Source organism: Empidonax traillii, unplaced genomic scaffold (assembly GCF_003031625.1).
Source record: "Empidonax traillii isolate 1590-97213 ecotype Southwest subspecies unplaced genomic scaffold, ASM303162v1 scaffold172:size1107868, whole genome shotgun sequence".
Lineage (NCBI taxonomy): Eukaryota > Metazoa > Chordata > Aves > Passeriformes > Tyrannidae > Empidonax > Empidonax traillii.
This window is the reverse complement of record NW_020955365.1, coordinates 899,782-927,508: the sequence shown is the minus strand read 5'-3', so window position 1 is coordinate 927,508 and position 27,727 is coordinate 899,782. Positions and strand designations below refer to the sequence as shown.

General features: G+C 48.0%; 2 protein-coding genes and 1 long non-coding RNA gene across 3 annotated transcripts; 1 reads left to right on the top strand and 2 right to left on the bottom strand.

Moving 5' to 3' along the window:
- On the top strand, nucleotides 1-5,029 carry TMEM140 (transmembrane protein 140). The gene is made up of 4 exons (XM_027885806.1): nucleotides 1-106; nucleotides 2,109-2,227; nucleotides 2,826-2,939; nucleotides 3,818-5,029. Exons 3-4 carry the CDS (start codon nucleotides 2,927-2,929, stop codon nucleotides 4,453-4,455), a joined length of 651 nt encoding a protein of 216 aa, XP_027741607.1. The 5' UTR covers nucleotides 1-106; nucleotides 2,109-2,227; nucleotides 2,826-2,926; the 3' UTR covers nucleotides 4,456-5,029.
- Nucleotides 5,030-5,893: 864 nt separating this feature from the next.
- LOC114058445 lies at nucleotides 5,894-6,819 on the bottom strand. The gene is made up of 2 exons (XR_003571457.1): nucleotides 6,710-6,819; nucleotides 5,894-6,418 (listed from the first exon to the last, which is right to left on the bottom strand). It is a non-coding gene; the product is annotated as an uncharacterized LOC114058445 (long non-coding RNA).
- Nucleotides 6,820-8,837: 2,018 nt separating this feature from the next.
- Nucleotides 8,838-27,628, bottom strand: WDR91 (WD repeat domain 91). The gene is made up of 15 exons (XM_027885793.1): nucleotides 27,475-27,628; nucleotides 25,563-25,742; nucleotides 24,373-24,580; nucleotides 23,446-23,528; nucleotides 21,178-21,302; nucleotides 19,096-19,273; nucleotides 18,660-18,818; nucleotides 16,510-16,709; nucleotides 15,910-16,060; nucleotides 14,345-14,439; nucleotides 13,861-14,029; nucleotides 13,057-13,165; nucleotides 11,458-11,570; nucleotides 10,374-10,571; nucleotides 8,838-9,485 (listed from the first exon to the last, which is right to left on the bottom strand). Exons 1-15 carry the CDS (start codon nucleotides 27,595-27,597, stop codon nucleotides 9,321-9,323), a joined length of 2,256 nt encoding a protein of 751 aa, XP_027741594.1. The 5' UTR covers nucleotides 27,598-27,628; the 3' UTR covers nucleotides 8,838-9,320.
- Between the last annotated feature and the right edge of the window lie 99 nt (nucleotides 27,629-27,727).

Sequence of the window (27,727 nt, the reverse complement as noted above, 5' to 3'; positions counted from 1 at the left end):
CAGTCATTTCGGGACTTGACAGCACACACACCCAGCTCGGCTCCCCACGGCACGACCTTAGCCCTCTCCAGCGTCTCAGCTCCGCACCCAGTCAGATGGGCAGCCGGTAAGTATCCTCCACCGAGACCCCCGCCTTTTTAACACCAGGAGGAGAAGTGGTGTTGCAGGGTGCAATATCTTGGAGGGAGCAGGTCCCTCTCCAGCTGTAGGACGGTTTAAGGGCAGTTCCTCCACAGTCTGTTCCATTTGCCGCTGGCTGATTTTTCTTTGCTGGCAGTCCTTAGCTTCTCAGTGGCCGCCTTTCTTCATCTATGGTTTCCCTGCAGCTGAGGGGAAAGAGGGTTCGAGGAAGCCATGGGGCTGGGGGGCGGGGCAAGTGTCTTGAAGGAAAGTGCCAAGTCCAAAGCTGCCTTCCTTTCCCACCACTCTTGCACGGCATTCCTACCCACAGCAGCCAGGGAGAGGGGATGCAGCAAAGTCAGGTCTTCGGGGGGGACTCTTCAGTGCAAGAGAACATGTCCATTCCCTTGTCCCTTTAAATTCAGCCCCACTGCAGTGGCAACCGGTGACTCCACAGAGATAGGTGACCCTGCACAGAGGCCAGATCCTGTGCCAGAGCTGCATGCATTCCTGCCACCTTTGCCCAGGCACTCTGTCAACAGCTTGTTGGAGAAAGCACAGCCCCAGCCTGGGAATGTGCTCACCTGCCTACCGGCAGCAGAGGAAAGGGCTGTGCAGTCTCAACAGCACAGAGGGTGCCTGTGAGCCACATCTCCCCCAAAGACACCCCAGGGAACTCCTGAGCCATGCACATGGAGCCTCTCTCTGCCGGGGAGACTGAGACACAGAGCTCTCCTGTGGTGAAACCCAGTGTTTCCAGCAATGCCTGTCCAGAAAGAAGGTGGCTGAATCCAGACTGGGGCTTGCTGTGCCATGCTTTGATTCCTCTTTCTTGCACTTCTGAGGAAGAGCCACAGAGTCTCCTGTCCAAAGGCATAGGCACCTCCTTAGAGGTGGCAAGGCTGCAGATGTTTGGGAAAAACCCCAGCTGTACACTGGGTGACAGCTCTTTCCTGTTTGTTCCTTGCTTCTCAGCCAGGCTGCCACCAAAGGATGAGCTGCAGAGCTCACAAATGCCGTGCTTGCAGCTGCACTGGTGGCAGGGTACTGGGTCTCAGCCTTCACTGCCAAAGTATACATCCCCTCCAGGCCAGCCATGTGTTCCCTATCCAGCTGGCACAAGGCACCCCCTCCAGGCATTTTTCCGGCCCTGTCACAGTCACGCCTAGGGACAGGGATTTACCTGCTGGGCTGGCTGGAGAGACAGCAGAAAGATAAGGGGCAAAGCTGCCTGAAATTTGGCAATGAACAGAGGGACATCCCTGGGAAAAGAAAATACGTCCTTATAGATATGAGCCTCAAAGCAAAAAAGAGGGCAGAGAAACCATGGGGTTTCCCCAGGCCCTCATAGATACAGAGATCCCATAGCAGCACGGAGTCTCTGAGGTGGCTGTCCTCTACCCCTGCCATATAATATCCACACACCTGCTAGGAATTTAATTCTCTGTCCCCTCTCTAGTAAATATGTGCAAGTAGGACAATTTTAATAGCTTTTATATTTTATAGATGTTGGGGAAGTAAACATGAGATGATTGAACAAAAAGCCTGTATTTTTACAAGCCCTCCTTCCTTAGGAAACCAGTCTAAAGAAATGCAACATCAAAGACTGGTGGGTGGGCAAGGCCAGGAGCTGGCTGGGCTGTACTGGTCCCAGCTCTGACAGAAATTAGAACAGAGTTAGAACTTTCCCCAGTTCTTACAGAAATCCCTGGGGAGCTGGCCAGCTAACCAAGAGTCCCTTCCAAGTGCAACTTGTTCTGAGGGCTGTGAGGCAGGACAGCAGGGAGAACAGTGGGTGGTGTGAGCCCTTGTGGAACAGGGAGAGGAAAAGCAGGAATGCCTGGCTGCAGGAGACCCTGTGTAAGATAAACAAATCAAGGGGCAGTATTAGGGGCAAGACAAACCGTGGTGAAATTACATGTGCCTGAGGTCTCATTCTGCAACACACTCTGTGCCCAACTTCCTGGTTGCTTGTGTCTTCATTGTAGATTCGGAACAATGGGCAACCTCCATGTGACCTTCCAGTCTCTCCAGAAGCCCGTTGTGAAGAAGACCTTCAAGGGAAGCTACAAGAAGTGAGGGAAAAGCGATCAGGGGAAGTGGACAGGTTGGTGTCTGATGCTGTGACCCCCTTCCATGCTGTATGTGTGCTGCTCCTGGCCATGACTGTGTGAAGAAGAAGTTTGGGACAGAGAAGCTTTCTCTCTGTGCTCATTAAAAACAGGTGCCCACTTCCAAGTATCCAGGGAGAGACAGGGTGTGGGAGGGGGATACTGAAGGGGTCTCTAGTCACCAGCACCACAGCCGGGCACTGGGTACAAATTTAGTGGAGTCTCTCCTGGCACTCTAAAAACTGAGAGGTTGGGCTGTACCAAATCCACAAGCAGCTTTGGACAATGACCTAGAGAACATCCAGGACATCAGGATGACGTACCACTAGGCAATAGGCAATGAAGGGGGGACAGTGGGACCAACATGAACTTTTTGAAGGAAAGTGGTGAATGATTCTTAGGAGATAATGCTTGTCAAAGGGGGGGTAAAAGTTATTTGCAAAGCCTCGAGTCAGAGGCTGAGCTTGAAGCCAAGGTCTCCGAGCTCTTTGTCCTGCTTGTGTCTCTTTGCAAATCTGGGTGGTCTGTGCTGTGATGCCATGTGGATCTGCAGGCAGTGATACCCCTTCCTGATGCCTCTTCCCTATTTTTCAGTGTGAAGCCGAAACCTGCAAGAGGGCACTGAGGACAGTTCACATTTCTGGGAAAGGACCAGTCTCAGGTTTGCTAAGCAGTCTGAGAGAGGAGCACAGAGGATGGCAATCACAGGTCTGTCTCAGTAGCACCCATGTCCCTGGGCCTCAGGGGAGGGTGAGTGGCTGCAGGTCGATCCAGGGTGCCTCTCTGAGCTGGGCACCTGCCTGTCTGAGCAGGGCATTGGTTCCAGGCAACCAGGACAGAGGAGCACCATGTTTGCCAGCCTCAGTGGTGGGAGCAGAGCTGCAGGCAATCGGTCCTGGTGTGCTCAGAAATCTATGGGCATGTGGAGCTCAGGTGCTGGAAAAGGGTGGCATCGATGGCACTGACTGTCCCAGAGCTATAGGACAGGGGCAGGGAGGCAAGGGGAGCCCTGCAGTTCAGCTCCTGTCATACCTGCACTTTACTCAGTAGTCCAAAGATCACAAGGGATGTCCTTGTCTGATTAAGACTGAAAGAAAAGCATTTTCCCAGAATAGCTCTTAACTCCTCCTCCTTTTACTCAGTGGTCCAAAGATCACAAGGCTTGTCATTGTTTGACCAAAACTGAAAGAAAAGCATTTTCCCCAGAATAGCTGTAAAGCTCCTTCTTATCAGACAGCAGTTTTGCTCTCCTGCCATCACTGCTGTTTGCTGACAAGTGCCTCTCTTTTTCAACATGAGAGACCATGGTGCAAGGGGCATGTGGGGAGCTGAGTCATACCATCCTCCCAGTGCCGGTCCATACATGGGACATCATTAAGCCACCTTTGCTGTGACAAAAAATGCACCAAATGTACCCCCGTCGACCCAGTAACACATGCAGCACAGTCCTAGGCAGGACTGAGATGCTTCGGTTCTGTTTGCAAGGGGAGTCCTAAACTCCAGCAACACAGGCTCAGAGCACATCTTGGGAAGAGTGCCATAATGGACAACAACTGAGGGGTCCCCCCATTTATGTTTTGCAATAGGCATCCCCACAGCAGGCTTTTCCATGGCACCAAGAAAGCATACAGGCACCAGGATGGGTCTGCTGCAACAGAGGTGTACAGGGTACCCGCTCTATGTGCTGAGTCTCCTCGAGGCTGCTGGGACCTTGACCTTGATGGTCTATGCACTGCTGTGTGAAGTTGGAAACCTGGTTGACCTCCCTGACAAACGCATTGGCTTTTACAACTTCTGCCTGTGGAATGAGACAGCCGGGGAGCTGCAGTGCCTGGACTACAAGCATCTACAGGTGATGGGCATCAGCCTACCAGAAATAGCGCTAGCCAGGGTTTGCGTCTATACCTGCCTGGTCTTCAGCATCTTCTACCCCCTTTTTGTTGTAAATGTGCAGTGCACAGAGCAGAGAGAGGGGTGGAAGATGATCCTCATCATACTCTTTATCCAGATGATAATCCTGTCTGGAGGCCTGGGTATGTTTCTTTTACAAACCTCACAGTGGATTCATCCCTCTGATTTCACTGGGGGCTTCCTGGCACTGCTTGGGACTCAGGCTCTGCTACTGCTTCAGATTCTCACTGCCACTATGTACCTCAGCTGGGTCAAGCACACAGACAAGTGTCAAAGGCCTTTTACAGAGAAGGTCCTGCCCACTGAGATTTGACAGTGAAGAAGATGCAAAAGCTATCATTAACCTGATTTAAATTAGTAATCCCAATGCAGCTTTAGTCACTGGCAAGAATTTTATCCTTAGTCCAAAGGCTCATGTCCAGCCATGCTCTGGCATATTGCTGTGTGCAACACTCCTCTCTCGAGTTGGCAGCAGACACCAATAGCCACAGCGCATGACAGAAGCTTCCCAGGAACAACAGCGTGTAACATCCCTCAGTATGGGGAACAGCATCAAAGCAACAGCACTTCTGGCCCTGACCCAAAGGGCAGTGATCAGAACCAGCAGACAGTGGACACAGTCCTCTGTCCTAAGATAATATCTAGTTTAAGTTCAGCCAAGCAGGGAAGGAAGCATACACCCTTTCTTGGAGCTGCCCAGAGAATATGCTCCTTCTCCACCTCCTGGACTAACCAGGGATGCCTTCAAGGTAATTGTGACTTGAGTAGCTGTGGCTTCATGCTGCCATTACAGCAGTAGCAGCCTCAAAGGTGCACTGAAAATACTCTCTTCAGCAGGAGCACCTGTACTTCACCAACTCTAATAGTATCTGGAGTGACTCTGCCTTAGTGCATCCAACCCTAGCAGCAGCAGAGCACCTGGAGAGGCAGCCTAACAACTTGATGAACAGAGCCCCAGTGAGGAGGGTTTCCATGAGGAAGCAGAGGATTTTGGTGCAGAGCCCCAGGTTTGTTCCCCACTGATATTATGGGGCTGAGCCCAGCACTCCAGCAACCTTTGAGACTCCAGAAGAAGTGGTTCTGTGTGATGGCAGCTCACCACAAAGCCGCTCAGGACACACACCACACAAGGGTGTGCTCAGGGAGCAGGGCTAGGGCTGCCAAAAGGCTGCAGTGCAATGCCCCAGCTAGGCCATCATAGCCAGAGCACTGGATGGAGTCTCCATGCCATGTCTGTAACCTTGCGCAAAGAAACACCTTTGCCGCCACCCCCTTTGCGGACATGAGGGTCGATTTTCTCTCCTCTTTCAGTCTTGGTGGGGATGTGGCTGGTGATGGTAGTTTGACTGATTCTTCATTTCAGTAAAGGCTCTCGCACCTGGCCTCACTGGTTTGTTCATCACCCTTTTGGATTGGGAAGAGGATAGCAAGGGGTATTCATCCCTTCCTAGACCCCCATGCACACTGCCAGGGGTCAGCCCCCTCAGGACAGTCCTGGCCTTGCCAATCTGCTCCTACTCATGTCTTCCTCAGCCATGGGAGGACTGATGGAGTCCAGAAGCAAATTTGGCATTGGGTCCAACGTAGACAGCCTGCCAAGCCCCACTGCAGCTGTCACAGAGGGACCACAAGGAAGCCCCCAAGGCTGAACCATGACTATGCAGCTCTGCAGAGCCAGCAAAGGCCTTCCAAGTCAGCAACTCCCTGCTCCCTTCCAGTCCCAATACTGACCCACCAAAAGAACACTCACAGAAACCAGAATGTCTTCTTTAATCTGTCAATGCTCTGAAATGCCACACAAATGAACGCATTCTAATCTGGAGCCAAATCCCACTGAACCCAGCACAGACTGGAAGAAGTGAGTGCCTCATTCCTTTCCCCTCCCTGGTCTTTGTAGGTATCCTACCAGCTCCATAGGCCACCAGCACAGCAGACACACAGTCCGCTCCAGGCCCTCCTCCCACTGTCCTCAGCACCATGGGAAGGGACACTCGCCCCACTGTCCCCTCTACTCCTGGGGAGTCCCAGAGGAGATGTTAGCTGAAAAAGATCTCCCTGACATATTTCAGAACGTCGTCTTCAGAGTTCTCCCCGCCTGTGCTCCCTGTGTCGGCAACAGCACCAGCACCAGGAGGGGATGGCAGCACCGGACTGTGGTCGCTGCCTTCCCCCGTGTTGGCCTTGCTCCCAGAAGCCTCGTTTAGTGTTGGCTGGAGCTCTTGTTCCTCTCTGCTCCCAGACTGGGCCTTCTCTTCACTTTCCTCGCAATGTAGATTCTGACCAAAGGAAAAACAAACAAACCCGGCCGTGCGTGACTTCACCCCGGGAGCGCCCCAAGGAGTAGAGGGTGCAGCCCACCATCCCCGCGGGAGAACAGGCCCCAGGCCCGCGGTGGAGCCTGCTTCTGCCCTGCAGCGCCCGGCAAGGGCTGCGCTGCTGGGATGGAGAGGAGGGGACCGGGAAAACTGCGCGGTAAGCGGAAGGGCCCCCCGACCCGCCCCCGGGAGAGGGGCCGCCCGCCCGCGCTCCCCTACGGCCAGGGCCGAGTGCCGCAGGTCCCGGCTCACCTCTGCCAGGACCGCCAAGGCCACCTCCACCAGCTCCGCCTCGTTCATACAATACACCGCCGCCGCCCTGGGCCGCGCACAGGGGGGCGCTAAGAGCGGGCAGCGCCCGGGCTCGCTCCCCGCCCGCCGGCCCCGCCCCGGCGGCGCTACCTGCGCCTTGCCGCCGCCCGCCGCCGCCCGGCCCGGGGGGGCGAGGACGCCCCCGCCCGCTCGGCCCCCGCCGCCCCCATCCAGGCCGGGAGCTGCCGCCTCCGCCCGCCCGCCGCCATCCCCCGCCAGGGAACACCGCGGAGGGGGCGGTGCCGCAGGGACAACTTCCGCCCGCCCCTCCGAGCGTGCTTCCTCGCTCCCCCGAGAGCGCGGCGGAGCTGGAAAGGCGGCCCCACGCCGCCCTACAGCCCAAGTCACGACAGAGCCCCGTGCTTGGTCAGGCAGGGCGGGAGGCGACGTAGGCGGGCAGGCAGCCACGCGTTCCTCAGTATTCCAAGGAGCAAGCCGGGCTTTGGGCCAGCTGCGGAGGAGCAAACAGCACGTTTGGAACACCCCTTGCCAGCCACTCGGGCCCCGGCGCTCGCTGCTGCGGGGGCGCCCTCCGCAGGCTGTGGCGAGCAGCGCTGCCCTGTGCGGGAGAGGCGGGCGCTGCTGAGGGGAAGCAGGAGTGAGAAGAGCCTGCTCAAAGGATAGAGTAAAATCCCCCTTAGGAATAAAGCATATCTGAGGATTGTTCTAGCAAAACAAGATGTTAATTCCTTCAGGCTTCTGGCACAGTATCAATGTTGTCCTAATGCATCATTTTGCATAGCAGCCTTGGTCTGGAACATCTCTTTAATATTTTATTTCACTAGTAGTGAAAACTAGGGAGTTTTTTTTAGTCGTACTTATGAAGCAAACTTGAAAGTAGTTTCTCTCCAGAATCTCATCTGACCCTTTGTCAGTGTTGTCAGAAGGTAACAGCTGGAAGAAGCTAATATCCCTGGAAATGTTCAAAGCCAAGTTGGATGGGGCTTTGAGCTGCCTGGTCTAGTGAAAGTTACCCCTGCCCACAGCAAGGCAGCTGGAACTAGATGATCTTTAAGGTCCTTTCCAACCCAAACCATTCTATAATTCTCTAACTCCAAATTCTAAAATACCTATGCAATGCAGTCAACCCTGCAAGGGCTTGGAATGCAACCACAGTCTTTCTTGGCCTTTTGAGAGTCCAGCAAAGGCTCCCACTTGAGAGCTCTCTAAACTCTCAGGTCCTCAGACCAACCATGGGAGTTTCTGAAGCCATTCAAAGTCAGCACTAGGTTTGAGGAGACATTATCTTGGACTGGCATGAGGAGAAGCTGCAGCACCATGAGTATCGCATCCCACTGAGGTAGAAGCCCGGTACTGTAGATGTCAGTCTGCCAGGGGACTTGAGGGGGTTTTCAGATGAGACTGTAGTCAGCAAGAGCAAGTTACTCAATGGACAACAGGTACCCATAGCATGAACATGCCTGTAGTGAGGATTTCAGTACCCAGCAGTGTTACCCTTTAGCAGCTGTCTGTGAATATGGCTACCCATATGGCTCATGAATGGCTGTTTGTTTTCCAGTGGAGTGTATGCTCTGCCAAGGAACACCACCACCATAAGCTCCCAATACAGGCCAAGGACATAAAGCACCAAAAAGTTCCGTGGCAACGTGTAAGCAGATGAAATATGTCTGCTTAGTCCACTCAAAGACTACAAAGTGCCTTAGCACAGCACTTTCCCTGGTGTTGGAGGGTGCAGGGGGAAAGACAGCTCCAGTGCCAGAGAGCACTATAAAGGGCCAGACTGGTTCTGGCTCTCCCTCCTCCTACCCACCATCAGGTACCTGCTAGGCATTAATTAGTTTCTCAACTCCAGCACAAGCATTTCAAAGTCTGACTAAGGATCTTTGCTGTAGTTGGTAGCAGATACCTATGACAAGGTACATCCAAACAAAGGCAATTATTTTTGTTCATGGATGTCTGGTTCCCCCTGGTGTGCGGGTGTCAGTGCCGGAAGCACCTAGTGAAAAAGACACAAGGGCCTTTTCTCCATGCAGGAGACTCTTGGACATCACTGTCTCAGCCACCCTCTCCCTGTTTTGCAGCAACAGCTGAACAAAACACAGAGCTCAAGTGCAAGGGAATACTTTCTTTTTATGGAAAAAAAAAAACCAAACAAAAACCAAACTAACAAAATCATAACAACAAATGTTACATAGAAAGAATATTCTGGTTTCACGTCAGCCTTTCCAGTTTGAGTCACCTTATCAACATGCACTGTGCTGCCTGATGCTTGCCTCCTCCAGCCTCACCTTCTGCAGAACCCCTGACACGACTCCAACAGCCTTCCAGCCATGTGCTACTCAAGACTCCCTAACAGAGGGAAGCCCAGCTGCCATAATGGGTCAGTGGAGACTTATTTTTCAGTGCTGCCACCGATCCAGTCCCATACTGGCATTCTATTGCACAGTGGTTTGGCAAATGTATTTGTCAAGAGGCAAAAGCTACAATGAGAAGAGGGACTTTGCTTTGCCTTCTCTCCCATGCACTTTGTTCCTGTAGAGTTAACACTGTTTTTTCCAAGTCTGTAGTTTTCCCTTCGGTACTGTCCAGGTTAAGACTTTTGAGCCAGTAAAGTTGTTAATTTAATCTTCCCATCCATAGAGGCAGTGAGGCAGGTCCCACAGTCCATGGCTGTGCTCCAGTCCACTGTGACAACAGGAGCTCGGTGTCCTCCCAGGGAAAGGCAGCTTTCCAGAACCTTTTCTTCACCATTTAACTAAAAGAAGGAAAGTGTAGATTTTAAGGAGGTAAGTTTCTGCAGTAGGGACAATGCACCCAAAAAGAGAAGCCAAAGACTGCTACAAGACTCCACATCTGACATCATGCACAACTAAGCAGAAAACCAGAGAGATACTGAGATGTGTGTAGCGCATATGAGAAAGGAAGTTTCCAGTCTCAGAAGCACATGTTCTCAAGCAGCTCAACTTCAGATGTGAACTGACCTGCAGTAATTGAACAAGGCAGGCTAAGAGCACATCCTGATGAGAAACATGTAAGCCTAAGCTAAAGCTCATGTTAGTTCACATGCTGTGAGTGCCCCAGATGCAAAGTAAAAATTCCACCTAATCTGCTTTGCAATGGCTTATACTCAAGAGAAGGCAACGGGCATGTCGTCAGTAACCATTTGTAACTGAGGCACAGACATTTGTGAACTTTGAACCACTCAGCCTTACGTTTCAATTGATTTCAGTACACAGTAAGGGGAGAATCAAGCTGGGTCTAACACAGCACCAACAAGCACACAAGGCAGATTAAAGATGAGCATCAGTCACAATCACACATTTTGCATTGAACTGGCATGCATCCGTACATTAAAAAAAATAATTAAAACTCTGTCCCAGGCACTTGGACCCTAAGAAAAATTGCCACAGCTAAACTTTAAGAAGGAGGAGCACACATACTCCAGCTACATACAGAGGATCCAAACACTTGCTAAACACCACACTGCTAAAATGCACACTCTGTGAAACTGAGCAATAACTATCACAGAGCAAGGATGGGTAGGTTCTGTTTGAGAAATTCCAGTGTCTGCTGCTGCACCCTTGTAATTAACAAAAACCTGTATGGATGTGTAAGGGTATCCCCCATCACTTCTCAGACTTACCTTAAAAATTACTCCCCCGGTAGAAGAACATGTCAACATATAATTGCCCTCAGAGTCAAAAGCAAAAAGCCGTCCTCGTGGGAACTGGACTTGCTTGTAGCCACTGTACCCAGACAGAACAAACGGACCTGTAGCTTCACTGGGAAGGTCATACTCAGACACCTTCAAGCCACTTTTGTGAATATTCCACTGAATAAACTAGAATGAGGAAAAGAGATGACAAAAGCCTATAGTGAAATTAACTAGGATCAAAGTAAGAGTGGCCATTTGTTGTTTTTAAGCAAAGTGGCTATTCCTCACAAACAGAAGATGGCATTTTGACATCTATATCTAAGTGGCTATATCAATAAAACACAGTGTAGTGGTTTTGAGTCTAGGCCTTCCTTGGTGATCAGGTTGTAACCAAGGAACCAAGGTCATGTTCCCAGTATTCCAGGCACTTGGCTGGGAGCCAAGTCCAACCTGGGACACACAGGTTGCAAAAGCAGTAAGAGTCCAGGCAAACCTATGCCCTACCTTCGATGAGCACTGCTGCCTATCTGTCCTTCCACACTGCATGCAGTATCCTGGTGAGAATTCACTTAACTCTCCTCATCTGAGGCTCCACACCTTCAGGCAGATGGTTCCCTTCCTAAGCCACACCTCTACTGCTGAAGACTGCAGAACTGCAGAAATTGAAGCATTTATTATAAGCAACAGAGAGCTGCTGACAAGGAGATTTACACAAAATGGTCAAGGATCTGCTTCCCTGTGAATCCCAGATCTCAAATGTGGTGATCTCAGGGGCACAGAAATGTCATCTTCACATGGACTACTTAGGAAGGGGATGTCACTAACAGCAGGATTTGCAGACAAGGTCCAAGACAGCTCCAGCTCCTAATATACTTTTCAGCCCCTCTCCCTGCAGAGACCGAACGGAGCAGGGTGGTCCTGCAGATCAGACGGTACGTAAGATTACAGTTAGCAGCCCAGAGATCGTCCAGGTTCTGAGCGTATTTTTACTACTGTCCCCACCATACGGAGAAGACTCCAGAAGCGATCTCACTGCCAGTAGAAGCTGATGAGTAGGTCACCCACGGCCTACCTTGCCATCCTCGCCTATGCTGTAGACTGTGTTCTCATCATAGCTGAACTCAACGGAGTAGACTTCCCCATCATGGGCCTTCCAGCTCATGGCGCACTCGTGCTGCTGCATATCTAAGGGGAGAACCAGTACTGAACACTTTTTGTACTCACACAGAGCTAAGGTGAAAAGAGAGAGAGGCCTTTTATGTTCCTAAGGTCTCTGTCCCAGCCCTCTAAACCCGCTGGGGGGAGCCCAATCCAATTCCAGCACCCTGTGCTTATACTCCAGCATATGGCTTTCACTTGGGCCACAAAAATCATTGCCTGTAACTACTCAACTCTTCCTCCAGCTTTACAGGGCTGCTCACTGTCAACTGCAAACATTCTGCATCCAAGCCCACCGGCACCTCTCCTCCCCTTGTTATCCCCATCCACCCTCACAGCTGCTGCGAGCTCTGTCCTCCCACAGAGGGAGGGGCTGCAGTCTCCAGGTAGCACCCGTGCCAGAAGCAGATTCACAGATGAGAGCAGCCCAAACTGCCTTTATTAAAAGGCCAGGCTGAAGAGGGCAAAGCCTGAGAAACAGAAATTGCTCAAGGAAGGAGGACCCATGTGAAGCCCATGCCTTCAAATGGAAGGTCACACAATAGTTGCTTTCCTCAAGACTCAGCCTCCAACAGACGTACTGCTATCTGGTATGACCCAAGAACATGTGGCTCAAGTTAACTCTCCTCCTCAGCAGGAGAGAAACAACAAATCCAGCTGCACTACCAGGGTCTCCAGCCAATGTCCTCCAGAAAAAGTTTGTCAATTCACTCCCAAGAGCTACTGTAGAGGAGAGAAAATAGCTTCCACCTGGGTGTTCAGGCATATCTCACAGTTGCCTCCCGGCTGGCAGAAGGGTCCTAAGGGCAGCCAGCAGAGGATTAGGAGCCACCTCACTGCCCAGTTTCACAGAATCATAGAATCATTTAGGTTAGAAAAGACCTCCAAGATCATCCAGCCCAACCATAACCCTAACACTGCCAAGTCCACCACTAAGCCATGTCCCTAAGTGCCACATTTATACATCTTTTAGATACGTCCAGGGAGTGACTCCAGCACTTTCCTGGGCAGCCTGTTTCAGTGCTTAACAACCCTTGTGGTGACTTAAGTTTTCCTAATATCCAATCTAAACCTCCTCTGATGCACCTTGAGGCTGTTCCCTCTTGTCCTATCCCTTGTTACTTGGGAGAAGAGACCAACCCCCACCTGGCTACCACCTCTTTTCAGGTAGTTGTAGAAAATGGTAAGGTCTCCCCTGAGTCTCCATCTCTCCAAGCTAAACACCCCCAGCTTCTGCAGCTCCTTCTCAAGAGACTGGTGCTCTAGACCTTTCACCAGCTTTGTTTTTGCTCTTTGGACATGCTCCAGCCCTGCAATATCTTTCTTGTGGTGAGAGGCCCAAAACTGAACACACTGTTGGAGCTGCGGCCTCGCCAGTGCCAAGTACAATGGGCAACCACTTTCCTAGTCCTGGAGGCCACACTATTTGTGATACAAGCCAGGATGCCAGCCATGGCCACCTGGCCTCACAGCTGGTTATTAACCAATACCCCCAGGTCCTTTTCCGCCATACCAAAGAGACGAACAATCCCATCTGCAGCCCCGGTGACCAGCAGGTTGCCATTGTGGTTGAAGGCTGTGCAGTTAATAGCAATGGGCTCAGGCTCCAGGGAGAACTGCAGCTGGAAGGGAAAGGCTGCATTAATGCCAAGAAACAGAGCAAGGGGTGCTGAAGAGCTGATCTGCAGGGGAAGGAGGAAAGATGGCATCTAGTAGCAAGAACTCCTACGGTTTGGAGCCCTACACCTCTAGTGATTACAGACTTCAAGGTTGGCAATGGCATTTTACTGTGACACTAAACCAACAATTCACCTCAGCCAAACCACAGCTTTCTTGGCCATGGCCTCAAGATTGCAAAACCAGCTTCTGGCAGGCATTAGCTTGAGTATGTTGCTTTCTCCTTCATGTCAGAGACAGCACTTCACTTAAAAACAGGGAGGGCAAGGGAAACAGCAGTAACAAAAACCCTCAGTATAGCTCAACTAGAAAAAGCCTGAGCAAAGCATCATTCAATCCCCACTTGGGATATTTACAGTCACAAACTGTGCAGGCAGGATAGAAACAAGGCTATGGACTATTTTGAAGAATCCCTTAAAAAAGTCCAACACAACAATAAAACAAAAAAACTTCACCCAAGGCCAGCAGCTACTTATTTATTTTTACCCTGAATGTGATTGAGGGGAAAGGAGGAAGGAGGAAAAAGAAGAGTATTGAAAAGAAAGTCAGCATAATATAGAAAGAGGGCTCCTATGCATTGAAACAGAAGACACTCATTCTCAGCAAGCAGACTGAGAAAGAAAAGAAACCCAGCAAGTACCTGCTGCTTCATCGTCTTAGTGTCCCACAGTAGCAGCTTCCCAGGAACTTGATTCATGCTTTTGCCCCCAGAGCTGACTACTGAGAAGTCCATGTGGGAGACAAGGCTTTGGGCAGCCGCAGAACAAACAAAAGAGGCACCACTTGGGCTGCAGGCAAGTGAGAGGATCCTGAAACATAGGCACATAGTCTGAATCGCCTCTCTCCAGCAGCTGCCTCAAGCACAACATTCAAATACAGCCTCTCCCATTAAGACTCGGCAAGACAGGGTGCACTGTAAAGGAGGGCAGTATTCCTGTGCTTAGACAGATTTTGAGTGTCTCCCATTTAACTGAGCAGTTTCACACTGCCCAGAGAGGGACTGTTCTCTGGATGAAGGCTAGATAGTTCTGAAGTTGCAGAAAAACAGCAGGAACATTGAGACGTTCACTGTCAAACACAACACCATTTATATTTATATACAAAAATCAGTATTCCAGAGTTACCTGGGCATGTCTTCATCAATGCTGATTTCACAGAGATTCTTCTTTGCTTCTGTGTCATAAAGACGAACTGTCCCAACCCCACTGCCAAGCAATAGCTTGAAACCAGTAAGGAGTAGATGGAAAGAGTGTGAGTGAGCAGTACAATGATGCTGTCCAACAACCACCAACACTACCTTTTTTTTTTTCTATTTATGCATTCAGACTAAATTTCACACCATTAGGGTACATCCTGTCTTCCTGTGCAATCATGCTGAATAGGACTACCCCAGAGCCACAGAAGTCAGAGTAAAAACCTTGCTTTCCCATGAGAAAAGATCTAATAGGGACCAAGGTGACACAAACACCACTTTCTAGATCATGGCTCAACACTAGAGGATGCAAAACATCTATGGAATCTCAATATCTAGGGGAGCAAGGAAAGAGAAAGTAAGGATTGTTAATTCTCTGCTAAAGAGAAAATCAAGCAGAGACCACCTCCTTTCATCCATGGGAGAATGAAATCATCCAGAAGGGCTCACACATGCTTTATCAGTGGTATTACAATTTAAATTAACATTTAAATTATGGAGGGATGCATTGTAAAAGAAAACTAAGCAAGACAGATCCTTGTCACTTCAATGCCTAATTTGCTGATGAATCCCACACATATTTCTGAAAGAATAATCTTTCTATTAGCAAGCAGGAAATAAATTCCACAAAGCAGAAGAAACATCAACACAACACAACACAACAAGCAAAGTGCAGCAACTGCATGGACAACTTGCTTTCTAAAAGCAAAAGAAAAAAGAGACAAGCTGTAGCACTAGCTCTTCACAGGTGGCATTTTGGGGTTAGCAAGCAACAGATAGTCTGTGCCAGATTGTAAACAGTACTGCCTTCTCACACAGCCCTGTTTCTTTGCCAAGGGAGGGCAAGAAACATTAGCAACAGTTCTAGGACTCAGAAGAATGCATATAATTTAAGGCTCCTCTCTAGTAACAGAACTAGAGAAAAAGGGGTACAGGAGACATTTCAACTGCCATGTTATTTAAACAAGCTCCAAGCTCCTTATGTACACACAGACCCTCCACTCTTAAGACATCAGTATAAAACTGGCCATGGAACCCTTTTCACACCTGCACAAGTAAAATGCCACTCACCATACCCCTGTTTCCCCTTCTCTGCTGCTGGCTCAGGGTATGAGTAAAGCTCCACAGCTCTCTGCTGCAGGGTTGTTACAACAGGCTGTTTTAACAGGTTGCCTCTGCCTGTTTTTACAAGTGGCTGTGTGCTCTGCCTGAAGACAAGGAACTACTTCTATCCTGCAGCTGTACCCACAATGCAGCTTGGGAACTTCTGTTTTAGGGCCAACTGAAGTGGTGGTGAATTCCTTGCTCAAAACAGAGAACACTCCCCACGCTAGTTTTTCTTAGACCATAGAGCCTTTGGTTCCCCATGTCCCACTGAAAGTGGAAACTAACCGTTGCCCTAATCTTATCCACAGTGCTGCTGTCTAGAAACTACCATGCAACACAGCCCCAAATCATCTGCTGCACCTCTCAAGCCTCCACACGCAGACTACTCACCAGCCGATCACGCTTAGTCGCCCATTCCAGAGACAGCAATGGAGATTTGGAAATGGACGAAGCTTTAGTTTGCATTATGGGGTTAAAAGACCAGACTTTGATGACCCCATCCACATCCAAGCTGGCCACCCTCCGTCCAGAACAATCAACCCTGTGTGTAGAACAAAATCGATGGCATATTTTTCTCCCTCCAATTCTTAGACGCAAGTAGATATCCCACTAATCCATCCTTTCCTGGCCACGTACCAGTTCCTTCTGCAGGAATCAGAACCTCCTTGTACCACCTCCCACTCAGTTCACAGTAACTAGCACAATGAGGTGCACTAAGCTCCAGATGTAAAGCAAAATGCCCTTACGCCATACCATCCTGCTTTCCAAGGGAGTTTCTTCCCAGCTAGCATCTCCCAATCACAAAAATCTCTGTCCATTTTCACTGCACAAGCTACAGGCTATTTTCAGTCACACCAACTTGACTGCCCTACAACTGAGAGTACACGCACAATGTGCTGGCCAAAAGAGAGGCTGGGAGAAAGAGGCCAGACACAGTTGGTCCTTCTGCAGAGGTTTGTACAAGAAACCCCTTTTTGGAGAGTCCATTACCTGCAGTACATGATGGAGGAATGGTGCTCCCCATACTCCTCCTGGCTCAAGACGATGAAAGGCTGTTCCTGCCGAACTCCCACAGCCTCCGCACTACTGGCAGGCATTTTGGCTGAAGTATCTGTTTGCTCAGCATGCAGCTCTGAGCATGGTTCTGTCTCAGCTATGCCAGTATCTGTTTTCTTCTCAGCACTTTGGCCCTGAAGGAAGAAATCCTGTGTGAAATACAAGGAAGCAGCAGCTCCGTATCAAGCGCCTCAGCCACCCCAGCCTGATGGGAGAAAAAAAAAAAAAAAGAAGCTGCAACGAAACAGAAGAATTCTCAGCCCAACAGTCCTTCTTCCAGGGACCTTTCTGAGCACAAGGACAGTGTGTTGCACAATTGCACCATTTAACATGGCCTGCTTAGTTGCAGAGTCCCTTAAATGCCCCTCCATGTGCCCAGCCACACACTTTCCTGTAAGAGGTAAAAAAAAGCTCACACGTCAGCCAGTATCAGAGGCCTGTTTAGATGCCATTAGAACACAAATTCACAAGTAAATCAACATATTTCAAGGAATTCTTGCATTCAGCAGTATAAGTTAAGTCCATATAATATGCAGTTAAGCAAACCTGCACAAAGTCTCTTGTTGGATCTTAAACAGCAGTTTCTGCCAGAGATTTAGACTGTGTGCACTGGAGCCACCACTGCAGCCAACTGACTGATGACAACAGTAGAGTTGGCACATGAGTCCAAAAGCTTAAAACCCAATTTGACAGGGAAGACAGAGCAAATGGAGTTTTAGAAGGTGAAGGTATTTGGATAAGACAAGATCTGCACCGCAGCACACGGAAGTGTTAGGAAGCAGCTTAGTCCTCCTTTGCTACCAGAAGGTGAACAAGAAGCAGGTACAGCACATAAGCCAGTAGAACATCTGCAAGCATTCTTCTATTAAACCATCCTCTGAAAATTAAGTGTCCCAAAATGGTATGGTTGGTTTTGAATCCATGTTCCCTAGCAAATGCTTGCCTCATTTACAGTAGCTTCACATCAGGACAAACAGATCAAACATCCGGACAAACAGATCAAACACTGCATAATCAAATAATCTGAAATCACAGAGCTGGAAAAGATTGGGAAATAAATCCAAGAATGATTCTCTCAATTAATGTGGGGAGGTAACAACCAAGGAATGTCACTCGTGTGAAAGAAACAGCAGCACCTTTGATTTTCCTTTTTGCTCACATGCGTTGAGAACAAGTGAAAGCTAAAGAGTACCAAGCTTGCCCAAAAGCACTAGAACCAGTTTTTACACTGCCCTAACCTGGAATATCACACAAAAAGGAAAGTCAAAGGAAACATACTGGGAAATTGGGCTTTGCAATTTTCCAACCACTGTTTAGAGCGTTTTGACTGAACTATAAAGAAAAAACAGTTCCCTCAAGGCCTTGAATGCTGAGTGATGGAGTAACTTAAAGCAGTGCTCCCACACATAGAACAGCCACACATACTGGCCAACAGGACACAGTCCCTAAGCACTGTCTCATACAGCCAAAATTAACATGGGTGAGATGCTGCCATCACTCCTCCTGTGCTCTGTATTCTTTAACAACGTGGCTGCTGAAAGCTGTACAACGCACAGGTGAACAGAAGTGGTCTGCTGTCCTTCAGCACTTAAATTCCAGGTCCTAGTTTTATTATTTCATTAGATCTGAAAGTAGGGCACACCCCCAGGCAAAACTGCAACATAAAGTGCAATAAACTTTCCTCTCCTGTCCAGGAAAACTTTCTATCAGCTTTCATCTATCCCATACAGAGACTACACAAATCTGCATAAGAACCCACAGGAAGAGAACTCACTTGGGCAGGATGGGTAGGACAAGTCCATTGCCACTGAGGAATGAGGATTTTAACAAGGCATTTGAACGCAGCCATTAAGGTGAATGAAACCTACTGCCCTCAGGACCAGGCTGTTGAAGAAGATCATGACAAAAGACAACTCTTCTTCCATTTGAAATGGGACCTGATTAACTACAGATATTAACCTCTGATACAGTTAGTTCCAAGTAGCAATTCAGAAGCTTAAAGGAAACACTTGCACTTCCTTTACCACTTAGTTTTACAAAAATACCAGCCTTCTGCTTCCCAGCCTTGCAGAGCTGACCAGTACCTGGAAGGTCCCTTTTGACAGCAGCTCCTTCCTTTCCTTCCCATGCTCTTGCAAGCGCTTCTGCCGCTGCTGCAGGGAACTTGACTCGCCTGAGGTTAAACCACTGAAGTGACTCTTCCCATCCTTAGAGCTCCCTGTTCCTTCTTTTCCTTTGGCACCCTGGAAGGCAGAGAAACGATTAAGCAAAGTTCTACTTGTGCTACGCTGCAGAACAAAGAGCAAAAGAGGCAGCAGAGAAATCAAGCACCTGCAAAGGCTCCACAACCCCACAGAAAACAGTAGCTGTTCTTGTGCCGCGTTCAGGCCCAGCATACATTGCAAGGCAGGAAAGGACATTTCATTTTTTCAGGTGGAAGCAAAAGCTTGAAGCAGTGCCATGCAGCAAGTTAACTCCTTGAATACTGAACAACTTTCAGTGAACACAGTTGATAATAACCTGGTGATTTGTTGGTTCTTTCTTCCCTAGCAGCATACTGCTAGTCTGCGTTGGAGAAGCCCCACTTGGATGGGCTGGTCTGGAAGGGCCCTTTTTACTCTGGGAGAGAAAAGTAGATAAAAAGCCTCCCCGGGACTGAAGAGAATGTGCTGTACTCCTCTGATTGCAGGTCATATCACTAATGAAAAAAAGGAAAACAAACAAACAAACAAACAGAATATGAAACTATAGCCAGGCAACCTGATCAAAGACCACCCAGCAAGTGAAGCTGCTTGAACCACTTGAAGACAGATGTTCATTTCCAAGCCAGGGGACTACTATGCATTTAAAAAACTGTTTGAAAACATCCTGTTAGTACCTGGTGTGGATCATTATAATTTCTGTAACCAAAAGCTCACTTCGCAGAGATGCCACTGAGACAGTGGGATCAACTGCAGCTGAATCCCCAGTAGGGCCATCTAACACTCCTTCCACACCATCTGGTTAGTTTAGAAATACCCTAAGGGAAAGGCAGGGGAATCCAGATTTCTGAAGAACCTGTTCAGCTGGGATTCCCAATTCAATGTTTCTACTTTGAGAAACGTTCAGTACCCAGTATTTCACTGAACAGCCTTAGACAGGTGTTCAGCAAGTCATGTTCAACAATTTTACAGCACAGGCCCTCAATATCTCAAAATCTGGACACAAAGCAAGTAAGAGAGTTTGTAATCATTTCTATGATTACAAACACCTCCCTTCTCAGCCCACAATGCCAAGAGCAGCAGCTGCTTCCCAGACCATAACAGCCTGATCTCACTCTGCTACAGTGTCCTCTGAGAGCAGTGTGGCAGCAAGGGGAAGGGGAATACAATATGTGTCTATCCACTCTTCAAGGAAGGAACTGTTCTACCAAAAGCTGGGCTTTGAGTTAAGCAGAGACATAAAAATAAGCAACCAGAACTGGCCCCCAGACTAAGAGACAAGCTGCACACACAAGAAATGCCACTTCTTAGGCAAGTTTTTCTAATACAAATGGACAAAAACGAATATGGGAATAAATAATCCCATCCCTCACGCCACACTCCCCCACAAGTGCAGATAGCATCAGGGCTTTCCATACAGTTAACAAAATATATCATAAACTAAACTCTGTAGCCTGTCCTGTGAAAGGAGTGCAGAGCAATTATCAAGATAGTTCATTAGACATTTAAGTCTATTTAATCAGACTGCTTTTGGACTAAAACACTTTGTGTGTGGTATCTGCTATAACTTCTATTTGTCACTGTCAAAAGGATAGTTTCATCAATCCTCTTCCTGTCTGAATACAAGTGAAAGAAGCACATGAGAAAGTGTTATTAATAACCTGTAGCTGAGCTACATATGCTTTCAGATCCTTTTAAAGCAAGAAAAAAAACCCTCAGTAACACAGTGAATCCAAACACACAGACTTGCTTTGCTTGACACTATACTGTGGGGAAAATAGAGTTTAAATAAAAATTAAACAAGGTGTGTCATTGCATATGTTGCCTAATTTCCACAGATAGGCATACAATAGATGCAGCCACGGAACACACTTTTAACTGCAGCAAGTTTACTGGGAATTCTGTGCACAACTGAGCTTCACAGAACAAAACTTCTCCTTTGACTTTGCAAAAGCAAGAAAACATCTCTCTGTAACAAGAATCCCTTTGGGCCATGGAGTAACAGTATCTACAAAACAACGCAGGAAACTCGCCTATGGCACTGCAGGCACCGAAGGCAATTGGAATCAAGAGACAATCCACTTCATTTGGGCAATACTGCAAGGTACTGCCCTGCTATCATTGCCCTGGCTGCCCAGAACACCCTACTGCAATGCTGAGAGCAGAATCACTTCCACATGTGCTTGGGCTCTCACTGGTTTGCAAGAACCTCCCAAATGATGGGAGAGATGCCAATCACGAATTCCCCCATTAAATCCACTTAGGTTACCAGAATTTCTTCCTGGATGCATTTCTGCCTTGATTCCCAGGGCAGGGAACAAGGAAATGACCCTCCAGGATCCTCCCCGACCTAACGAAGGCAGCAGAGCCTGTCCCCGGCTCTTCCCCTGCAGGCACTCACAGCTCAGAGTCCCCTAGTCGATCCATGTTGGCCACATATGCAGGCAGCTTGTGGTGCAAAACTGCTTGCTCCACCTCCAGTTCCTCTTTCTTCACACGGGAGGATTCAGCCTGCAGAGCAAACAGCTAGAACAAGAGAAAAGAGCCAAGTAAACAAAAGGTCACTGAGATTCACCTTCTTCCCACTCACTTAGGTTGTTTACTCCTTTTATTTCAACAGCCTTGGAAGGGTGGGGAAGAAAGAAAATTGCTCTGACCCGCTGAGCACTACATTAGTCTGAGTAGTCAAAACAATCAGCACTTGACACATGTGAAACTGGAGCCTACTTAAAATCATCTACTCCTCTCCCTGAGCTGTTGCTGTGGGAACATTAATGGTGCTGGGAAATGAGGAGCCAGGCAGGGCAGAGCTGACCAGTCACTCTCCGTGCAGGCAGTTTAAGGCCAGGGCAGTGCATGTGACAGGCAGTAATGATGAATGGACATGAAGCCTAGCAGGTAATCCTCTCACAGCCAAGGGTTTGGAGAACTGGTGAACTGGCAGGGCTCATCGAGGTCAACACCACCAGGTCACCCTGAAATCCAGCTCCACACCCTGTGCAGCTCCTTCCCAAGCATGACAGTGAAATTTATCTCCATGTTATGGAGAAAGAAACATTTTTGGTTTTCCCCTTTAGCAGAGAGGAACCTCAAGATGCAGCTTTCTGGGACAGACATGGTTTATGCCTGTGACTCATTCACATGAAGAGTTCATCAGGCTCTTCTGTTTCTGTACATCTGTTTTTCAGATACAATTCTTCTTTTTCCTTTTATCATAGTATTTAAAGAAAGAAATTAAAACAAGAAAAGTGAGCTTGTTATTCATATATTTGCAGTGTTTCAGCAGTGTAAAACAGAATCACTACTTAATGTCCGCTAGAACCAGATGCAATACTTATTCACAACATTTTTTATTTAAACCTGTCTTTTGTAGGTAGTTGCTTCATTTCCTGACCTGAACAGTTCTCCAAAAGGGAAAGTCTTGTTTTAACTCTGCCTATTTGTCAGAAAACCCTTATTCAGACTATAAATTATATCAATCAACATGCCAAACACAACCATAGCTTTAATTTCACTAAGAGTACAGAATACAAAATTGGAGAAAATAGAAGAGCTGTTTCAAAACATACCTTATGCTGCTGTCCCTATTCACTAAACATCTTTGCAAAACCCTTCTGTCTAGGTTTGGCTGATCCACCAACTCTATACAGTACATAGTGACAAACCTCACTTTTCTTTCACAAAAAAAAATGCCTCCTCTTTGAAAACAATTATTCTATTTTACTTCAACATTTTTAGGACAGTGTTGAACACCTACTAAAACAGTTGAAACAGGAAGCACAACATACAACAATGTTTTGTAACATGGGAGGTAAAGCACAAAACCTACTTTACTCAAGTATTCATACAGAGAGCTTTGGTATATTTCGGGAAGTGAAACTAAAGTTCTGCTTACATGAAAAAGACTTAACTGAAACTGCAGATTTCATGAATCTCTCTAATAGGAAGTTATACTGGGAAATGACTGACATATGTTACATATTCTTACACCCTCTCTCTAAGCATCTGCTGATACTGCCAAAAACAAGACATGGGGATGAGCAACATTTTGTCTGAACTGATCGACCCTTCTCATGGTTTCCTGTAAGGTCTAGAGCTGGGAAACAGACATTCACAACATTTCCATTAGTTGATCTAAATTGCTTTAAGTGCACATCAAATATGGTGAAGTGGCCATTTCAGAAGTAACAGTTTCTGTCTCCTTGCCAGAATTAACTGCCCATTTCTATTGCTTCTACTGCTCTATCAGCCAAAATCTAGAAGTGACTGGATACTATTCACAAGTTACCATGCAAAATCAGCAACATATCCCTTCCAACACATTCTGTAATTCTACAATATGCACCCTTAACCTGCCACTAGTTTCACCTTGACTTCACAGTGTAGCAGAAAAGGAGTTAGAATAGTATCCAGCCACCTGCCAGGCAGCACAGGGATGGGGACTGTCACGTCCAGCAGAGGGACAGAAAATTCACAGTATGATCACAACCGTAAGTTTGCTGGAGACAACTGAAATATAAATCAAAATATAACAAAGGACTTAACAATCTGCCTTATAGAATAACTGCACCAAACTGAACAGTTAGTACATCCTTGAATGGGTGGAACCAATTTTACAGAACTCGAAGCATCACACAGTCAGCAGCTAAAGAGTGATCTCAGTTCTGACCTTATGCCGCAACGATTCATTTTCTTCTTGTATGAGACTGCTCCTGAGACATTCAGCTTCAAAGTTCAGTATGACTGGAACCGGTAACGAATGTTAAAGAAAATCAAGGCAAGAACTTATATGCATGTGGTTTAATTCTAAAAGCCAGCACTCCCTACGAGCCATTTGCCTGTAAAAACAAAGGTGCCCAGTCCATACAACTAGCACTAAGTATGTGCACAACTAGATTAGCAACGGCTTAATTACCCGAGTCAACTTTGTACTTTGCTGTTGCACAAACTATTTTGCATGGACTTTGTAAGGATTTTTAGATTATTCCTTTTTACAGTCCAGAGCTGGAGGACAAGACATGTTCTGTTACTGCTTTACTGTACACTGAAGAAACAGTTCATGATGAGCTGTATTCCAGCTGCAGTGTAAGCCTGCCCATCAGCAAACACATAAGGCCAGAACTCTGTAGCGGGGAGCAAAAATTTCTGCCAACAATCAACTGTGCTACTGTAGTGAGCTGTCACTAGACAATGTTGTGCACACAATGTACCGAGAGAAGAGTGTAACAGAAAATGCCAGAACAGTTCTGGACTATGACCCAAGGGTGCATGCCTGTTTTGTACTATGTCAAGCAAAGAGTAAAAGCATTTCAGAACAAGGTGTGCACAAGATTTCTAGTCACAAGGACAGGGCTGAGTTCAGCATAAACAACAATCACAGTTGTTTGTGCCCAGGGAATATAACATATCATCAGATAATTGAGCAGTAACTATTCCAACATCCTCTGGTAAACACCAGCTTCCTATTAAGTCTTGGCTCTGTTTTAAACAATCGCTTGAAAGCAGCAGGTTCTGTAATACTATATTCTTGGCATCACTGTTAACAGTATAACACCATGGCAAGGGAGATTTAACTATTAGTTGCAAAAAAGGATATGCATGCACTGAAATAAGACACTCAGGAAATTGTGCAGAGACACGATAAACGTATCTGCCCACTGGCGTGAGAAATAGGTAGCGAAGGTGGGGTTGGAGTCTGGGGCAGGGAGGAAGGGCAGGACAAACCAATCCTTCCACTCTGCCTGGTTCTGGAGCTCGGAGGCCTGCTTGAGGAAAAACTCCTGCGCCTTGTCATTGCGGCCATTCTGAAACACAGCAAGAAGAAAAGGGCTCATGCTTCCATTAATGCTGCCAGGTCAGGTCTAGGAATACTTGCTCTGTGTTACGAACACAATAACAACTACTTTCACCACCTCATAAGGGAACAAAAGAATCTCAAACATGCTAGGAGAAGCTCGCAAATGCACTTAATCCCACCTTCTTTCTAGTCACTACAATCTTGTTTAAAGGCTGAGACAAATCAAACTAAACACGCTGATCTCCAGTTAAACCACTGCAGACCGTGCACTGACATATGACATGAGCGTTCCTAAACAGGACCAAAGTATACTTCAAATTACTCAAGCCTACAGCAGGTGTAACCTGAAAAGGTTTCCATCTGATACATTATTCAGACAGGGCTGTCCCACCTCAGGGTAAGCACATGGCAAAATAAAACATGAAAAAACACACTTCTGGAAATGTGCATTAGATTTTGATTCCTCCATCAACATCAATCGTTGAGATTTTCAGTCAGGGACTGGAATCAAGGAGGAAGAATCAAGGGGAAAACATATTCCATTGACTTTCCCAGGGTTTCAACAAGTTAATCTCTGTTCCATTTTAATCTCATTACTTTCTGTTCTATTCAAAGCAAGCCAAAAGATATTAATTTTCTCTCCCACATTTCCTTGTACCAATTTGAACCTTGTGATCTCTGCCAGTATCCAAGTTATCAACAGAGGTTAAGCAGGACTGAGCTAGCATCCTTCTGAGGGGAACTTGCCTTCATGTCAGACTGTGAACGTCTTGCTCTCAGCTGTGTTTCCCCCTTCGCCTGAGTTTCCCTATCCTTCACACAAGCTTGTCATGTGAGTCTGCATCAATCTCCTTTCTACTCTACTAATCATGACACATGAATTGCTTGTTCCTTACCCACTAGGCCTGTCAGACACTCATAAGAGTAAGTTTATCTGGTTTCAGAGGCCAGGATCTTTATAAAAGAGAAGCCTAAAAATCAAACACTACCTGAATAGCATGGACAAGGTAGTACCGGAATAAGCTGGTTTTGAGCTTGTTCACCGTTGGCCGATACACATCTTCCAAACGGCTGAAAAGGCGTCGGTCCAGATAACTCCAGTAATCCCGCAAGGCAGCCAGATCGTAGCTCTGAACAAACTGCTGCAGCTGGTCCACTATCTTATCCACCTAAAGAGGACAAAACAGGGAAGACTGAAGTCACATGTGGGCTCTTGCAGCACAAGAGACTTTCTGTAACTTAGTGCTGAGAAGCTTTAACTGTGCAAATGGTACAATCCAACACTTATGTATTAGCCATTTTCCCAAACCTGGAAGCACTCTGCATTTTGTATTAGCATTCTTCCACTCTGCAGCACTTTTCAAATAAAAGAAAAAGAAACATGATAGAACATAGCCAAACAGATTTTGACAGAAATATCTCATTTTGCTAAGCACGGTTGAGGGGCTTTTTGCAAGTAAGCAAAACTTTCCGCTTCTTTGAAAAGTCAGTTGATAATGAAAAAAAAATAATAATGTGATTAAATGTGAAAACTCAAGTGCAGTATGTGAAAAAAAATAGTACTATTTTTAAACTAAAATTAAAAACCCCCCTATATTTAGCCGACAGAAAGAGGAAGTCAGTTCTGTTGTATTGCAATCTTTGAAGTACCTTTATCTTTAATAATTTCATCCACTAACAAGGTAGACGTAAAATTTTGCAACAGAATTTTTTCATCATGATGTCCCTTTGAAAATAATTTCTGCAATAGGAATAAGAAAGAATGGTGGTGTGGGAATAGGTTTTTTGTTCAGTGATTTCTGACGGCCGAGAGGCAACAGGAAAAAAAAAAAAAAAACACCTCTATCCTGTATAAAATTAAACTGAAGTTGTTTAATGTCTGGTCTGCTCTCCCCTCATCAGGTAACGTTTTAGAACATCATTCAGCTTCTATCTCTGTGGCGTCCTACAGATAAAGGAGACCAGAGTTTGTGACCCCAGCAGTTCCTTCTTGGACAGTAATTCCAGTTAAGTCAACTGTCTGCCAGTCTCTAAACATTAGTGTTTTAAAAATAAAAGCAACATGCTTTATGAATAATAAAAGTAGCGGCTGGATTGCTGGTTAAGAAAAAATTTGAGTGTTCAAAGCACTACGTTCAGCACCCAGAACTGCTGTTACACAAACGTGCAGCTCGCATAATAGACTGAAACTGTATTTTTGACGCTGGCAAACTCCGTGTCCACTTCCACACGTTTGTCAAGGTAGCTGGTGCTTGAGACACACAAACTAAGAAGCGGAGTCAAGACAAGACTTGACTTGGACAAGAATCTCATGACCAAGAAAAGATCAGGCAAAGAGGTGCCTTCCTGACGCTGCCCTCGCGGTATATGGGTCTCCTCCGTTCCTCTCGACTCGAAGCCGAAAATCCCCCGGTGGGTTACAGGTCGGACAGACGGCAGTTCTGGGCGGGCCAGGCTGACCACTGGCGCGGGCGGCTGGCCGGGAACCGTGCTCCCGGACTGGGAAGCCGGGTGAGGGAATGAAGACCACCGTCCTGCGCTAACGCCGCTCCGGAGCCAAGCAGGAGGGGAGCCTTCCCCCGGCTGAAGCGCCCCGCTGGCCCCCAGCGCGCACACAAGGCGGCGGCCGGGCGGGCCGAGCGGCTCCGCGGTGCGGGGGTCCCTCTGCGCGGCCGGCCTGGGCCCGCCACCCAGCCCACTCCAGCCCGGCGGGGCGGGGGCGGTCGCTCCGGCGGGAGGCGCGGGGGCTCCGAGGGCCGCCCCGCCGCCGCCAGGCCCGCTGCCCTCGCCCAGCCCCGGCAGCGCGGAGGGGCACCCGCGGCCTGCCCGGGGACAGCGTCCTCCCCGGGGGGCACCCGCGCCCAGCGCCCCGCCGGGAACGAGGACGCGGTCGCCGCTCACCCGGAAGCCCTTCTCCCGATCCGCCTTGATCTCGGCGTCCAGCTGCTTCAGGGCGGCGGTGAAGCCGCGGAAGAGCAGATACTCCCGCACCAGCTCGTCCGTGCGCTCCGCCGCCGCCGCCATGGGGACCCCGCGGCGCCGCGGGCGGAGCGGGGCGGGGCAGGCACGGCCCTCCCCCGGCCCCGCGCGAGGAGGACTACAGCTCCCAGCATGCCTTGCCCGCCCGCCTTTTCCCGCCCGTTCGCTGCCCCGC